At 64.2% G+C, this 5,000-nt stretch overlaps 1 protein-coding gene across 1 annotated transcript in view; it reads right to left on the bottom strand.

Moving 5' to 3' along the window:
• ENH_00086230 (hypothetical protein, conserved) overlaps positions 1-5,000 on the bottom strand; it is a gene marked incomplete at both ends in the record, with an annotated part of 6,451 nt that overhangs the window by 1,054 nt on the left and 397 nt on the right. Inside the window, 2 exons of the mRNA XM_013577880.1 lie at positions 1-4,679; positions 4,795-5,000. The exon at positions 1-4,679 is cut by the window's left edge and continues 1,054 nt beyond it; the exon at positions 4,795-5,000 is cut by the window's right edge and continues 397 nt beyond it. Of these exons, the coding sequence (XP_013433334.1) occupies positions 1-4,679; positions 4,795-5,000 (4,885 nt within the window). The remainder of the gene's footprint in view (positions 4,680-4,794) is intronic.

Raw genomic sequence — 5,000 nt, 5'->3', positions numbered from 1 at the left:
GCGCCTGCTGCAGTCCCTTGTCCAGCATCAGCAGCAGCAGCAGCAGCAGCAGCTGCAGCAGCAGCTGGGGGGGTTGGCGACTGCTGCCGTCGCGTGGGGGCCCACGGGCGACGATATGGGGCCTCCCGCCTGGCTGCTGCAGCACGGCCTTTGCCGATGGCCCTGATGGGGCCCTTGAGAACGGAGCTGCTGCTGGCACCGCCGTTGCTGCTGAGCTGGCTGCTGCTGCTGCTGCTGCTGCTGCTGCTGCTGGTGGCCGCTGCTGCCTTGGGAAGTCGAGAAACAGAGGGGGGTTGACCCCTGCGGCGCTGCGAAGTTGACTTGGCCTTTGGCTGGGGGCTGCTGCTAGCTGCTGTGTAGGCCAGCTTGTTGGCTGCAGACGCAGCCAAAAGGCTAGCCTGCTGCTGCTGCTGCTGCTGTTGCTGCTGCTGTGGCTGCTGCGGCTGCTGCTGCTGCTGCTGCTGCTGCTGCTCGCCACTGTCATCGCTCTCTGTGTCTGAGGGCTCAGCGAGACTCATGCGACCCAAAATAGGGGTCAGCTCAGAAGACCTCGGGCGGAAAATCCTGTTGCTGCTGCTGCTGCTGCTGCTGCTTGTACTGCCATCTGCAGCAGTAGCAGCAGAACCAACAGCAGCAAAACCAGCGCCAGCGCTGGCCAGCGGAGAGGCCCTCGCAAAGGCAGATGAGGGCCTTCGCCTTCTTGCCATAGCAGCACAAGATGAGAGAAAAGCAAACGGCGACTCCGTAGCCTGCTGCTGCTGCTGCTGCTGCTGCTGCTGCTGCGATGCATCTGCAGCACTGGGCATATGCGGCACGCTGCGCTGCGGTATTGCCCGCATGTTGGGGAAAGGGGTTGGTATTTTGGGGGCAGCTGAAGTGGCTGCAGGTGATGCTTGCTGCTGCTTTCTTTGCTGCTGCTGCTGCTGCAGCGCAGCAAAAGGACTGACCCTTTGCCTGCACTCTTCCTCGAGTGCCCGCTGCTGCTGGCGCTCGAAGTTTCTGAGCTGGCGCATGCGTTTGTCTTGCTGTGAGGGGCTGGGCGACCTTGCGGGGCTGCTGCTGTTGCTGCTGCTGCTGCTGCAGCAGTTAAAGTTCTGAATACTCAGACGGCCCAGCAGCGGCGACAAGCCACTCTCCTCCACGCGGGGAGTTCGGATGCCTTGTTCTTCCCCAGAGTCGCTGGGTTCTTCTAGCTGCCCCAGTGCTGCTGCTGCTGCTGCTGCTGCTGGTCTTGCTGCCACTGCTGCTGCTGCTGCTGCTGCAGCGGCTGGCCCTGCCGTTGCGCCTGCTGCTGTTGCTGCTGCTGCTGCCGTTTCTGTGGACGCCCCAGCGACGGGCGCTCCTGTGTCCTGTGCTGTAGCTGCTGCGCCGGCAGCGGAAGCTTCGGCAGAGGCAGCTGCAGCAGAGGCTGGTGCAGCAGCAGCAGCAGAGGCTGGTGCAGCAGCTGCAGCAGGCGGGCCGGCTTCTTCATGAGGCAGCGATAGATGCTGCTGCTGCTGCTGCAACAAATTTGCTGCAGTCGCTGCTGAAGCTGATTGAAGTGCCTCGGGTGAACCAACGGCAAAAGCAGGCCCTGCAGCAGCAGGCTCCCTTGCAGGTGCAGCCAGATGCTGCTGCTGCTGCTGCTGCTGCTGTTGCTGCTGCTGCTGTTGTTGCTGTTGCTGCTGCTGTTGTTGTTGCTGCTGCTGCTGCTGGAAAGCTGCAGAGAAAGATTCTACTGCAGGATATCCGTGCAGCTGCACAGTGGCTTCGCGCAGGTCAGCCAGCCCGAAGTAAATGGCAGTGCGGCGCCGTCTTTGCTGCTGCTGCTGCTGCTGCTGCTGCTGCTGCTGCTCAGGAGCTAACAGCAAGCTGGGAGTTGCCAGCACGGCCAAGCTGCTGCTGCTGCTGCCCTGACGGCCAAGGGTGCTGCTGCTGCGTCTGAAGAGTGGCGGGTAAATAGTTGAGGGTCGCCGGTAGGCGCACTGGCCCCTGCTGCTGCTGCCGTTGCTGCTGCTGCCGATATTTCCGGTGCTGCTGCTGCTGCTGAGGCGCAGCTGCTGCTGGTGCTGCCTCTGTTCCCGCAGCAGAGCCTCTGATGGGGTCCTCCACAGCGAGAGAACTGTCTCCTGCTGCAGCCCCGCGCCGCTGAGACCGTCTTGCTGCTGCTGCTGCAGCAGCTGCTGCTGCTGCGCTTCACTGTCAGCAGCGGGCAGGATTGACTGTCTGATGGTGACGGAGGTGCGGCTTCCGTGCGAGACGCGAAAGCCTGTCCGTGCAGCAGCAGCAGCAGCAGCTGCTGCTGCTGCTGCTGTTGCAACCGCAGCAGCTGCTGCTGCAGCGCGGCCCCTGCGCGGAAGATTCTGCTGCAGCAAGGAGCGCACGGCCTGGCTGTTTGCTATGTTGACCTGCAGCTGCAGCAGCAAACGGTCTCTGCCTTGGTGAGGGGAAGGGGCTGGCAGCACTTGCATGCAGTCATCTAGGTCTTCAGAGAGGTTTCCCGTGTCTTCGCTGCTGCTGCTGCTGCTGCTGCTGCTGCTGCGCCGCGCTGCTGCGCCGGCCCTCGCTCCGCGGACGCTTCTGTCCGCCAGGTGGCCGACATCAGCGAACCCTTCCCAGTGCTGCACCAGCTGCTGCTGCTGCTGCTGCTGCTGCTGCTGCAGCACGCTGCTCTCCATCAAGCTGCCCCGCCGCAGGCAGTGCAGGCGGGTGCTGTCCCGCAGCAGCGCAGCAAACAGCTGCCCCCTGAAGCTGCAGCAGTCTTTGCTGCTGAGGCGGCAGAGTCTGGGTCTCCAGGCCCAGAGCGGCGAGGCCCGCGGCGCAGCAGCAGCAGCAGCAGCAGCAGCTGCTGCTGCTGCTGCAGCGGGGTCCCCCGACAGCGCAATCTCCTGCTGCAGAGGCCGCAAACCCCGCCAGCGAGTCCGCCCCGGAAATGCCTGCAGGAAGCCGTCCCAAGCAGCAGCAAAAGGCAGCTCGTCATAAAGATTTAAAAATGCTGCTGCTGCTGCTGCTCCCCACCGCAAGTAAAGAAACAAAAACTCCCACAGCCGCGCGTGCGTCAGCGCCTCCAGAAAGCCCCGCTCGCTCAGGTGCATGCAGAGGTAGCCGCCGCCCACCTCTGCTGCGGGCTGCCCTGCTGCTGCTGCAGCAGCAGCAGCAGCAGCAGCAGCAGCTGCTGCTGCTGCTGCTGAGGCGGGCGCAGAGCCCTGCTGCACAGGGCGCGAGGCCATTATCTCGTACACCACACAACGGCTGCAGTCGGATAGTGCCTCTACCAGGCTTCGCTGCCGTTGCTGCTGCTGCCGTTGCTGCTGCTGCTGCTGCTGCTGCTGCTGTTGCTGCTGCTGCTGTTGCTGCTGCTGCTGTTGCTGCTGCTGCTGCTGCTGCCTGTCGCGCTGTCGCTGTTGCTCGCACGCGTCTACAAAGGCTGCAGCAGCAGCGGCGTCTGACTGGGCACTTTTCTCCCCGCTCAGGAGCTCCTCCACTTCTTTTGGCGGCAGCAGCAGCAGCATTTGCTGCTGCTGCTGCTGCCCCTGCTGCAGCAGCTGACTACCTAGGTGCTGGCAGTGCCGCCGGAAATAGACCTGAATGCGATGCTGGAGATCCGGCATGAATGGAATGCCTGCTAGCGCGTCGCAGCACTTGCTGCACTTGCTGCACTTGCTGCTGCTGCTGCTGCTGCTGCTGCTGCTGCAAGGAAGCAGCAGCACTGTGGCTTCGCAGTACTCTACCCACTGCCCCTTCACCTCTGCAGTTCCTATGCGCCCCGCCAGCACAACAGCCCGCCGCTGCGTCGCCAGCAGCGCAGCAGCAGCAGGAGAAGTTCTCTCGTACCCTGCAGCAGCAGCAGCCCATGGTGCAGTCGCTGTTGCTGCTGCTGCTGCTGCTGCTGCTGCTGCTGCTTGGGGGTCGCCCGCTGCTGCAGCCGCCGACGCTGCTGCTGCTGCTGCATCTCTGCTACTCTCTCGCTCCCGCCAAGCAGCCCACTCGCAGCAGCCTGTTTCGAGCAGGTTCGGCCTCTTCTGCTGCTGCTGCTGCTGCTGCTGCTGCTGTTGCTGCAGCACTTCGCTGTTGAACGATTGCTGCCAGCCAAACAAAGCCGCCTCGAGCAGCCAGGGCCTGAGGGCCTCAGGCCTTGGGGGGCCCCCGTGCGCGCTGTGGCCCTTTTGCTGCACAGGGGGGCCCCCCAGGGGCCCCTCTGCTGCTGCAGGGTCCTGCAGCAGCTGCAGCAGCTGCAGCGCCTGCTGCATGCGGCTGAGGGCCTCTTGGGCAAATCTGCGGCCCTCAGAATTGACAGCCCGAAGGCGGGGAAGGTCCCTGGGGTCGAAGGCCAGCATCCACACGTAAGACTCCAGGGCCTCGATGCGCTGCTGCTGCTGCTGCTGCTGCTGCTGCTGCTGCTGCTGCTGCTGTTGCTGCTGCTGCTGCTTCTGGGGGCGCGGAGAGCAGCTGCAGCGGCCGAATGCGGGGGAACGCAGCCGGCTGCCGCTGGGCTCTGAGTGACGCAGCGCTGCAGCAGAAGCCACGAAGTGGGGGGCAACTGCGCCTGCTGCAGCAGCAGGAAGGGCTGAATGCTGCTGCTGCTGCTGCTGCTGCTGCTGCTGCTGCTGCCGAAGTTTCTTAGGGGACCTGCGCCGTACGTGCAGCCTTTCAAGGCCTGGCGTGAGGCCCGTGGAAAGAGGCACATGGCTCTGGCGATCCTGCAGCAGTTGCACAGCAGCAGCAGCAGCAGCAGCAGCAGCAGCAGGTGGGTGCAAAGGCAGCACTTTCATGCAGCAGCAGCAGCAGCAGCAAACGCCTCTAAACAGCCCTCACCTCTTCGCTGCCTCCGACGCCCAGTCGGGATCGCTCAAGCAGGGTTTCCCTGCGGCCCTCAGCAGCAGCAGCAGCAGCAGCAGCAGGAGCAGCAGCAGCTGCTGCTGCTGCTGCAGCAGGCAAGCTCGCGGCCTCGGGCGAACGCTGCCGGCTACCCCTCCTTGCAGAAGCCGCAGCAGCAGGTGAAGCATCCAGTCTACTCCTGC

Source organism: Eimeria necatrix, genomic scaffold (genome assembly GCF_000499385.1).
Source record: "Eimeria necatrix Houghton genomic scaffold, Enh_scaff9, whole genome shotgun sequence".
Taxonomy (NCBI): domain Eukaryota; phylum Apicomplexa; class Conoidasida; order Eucoccidiorida; family Eimeriidae; genus Eimeria; species Eimeria necatrix.
This window is presented reverse-complemented; position numbering and strand designations above follow the sequence as displayed.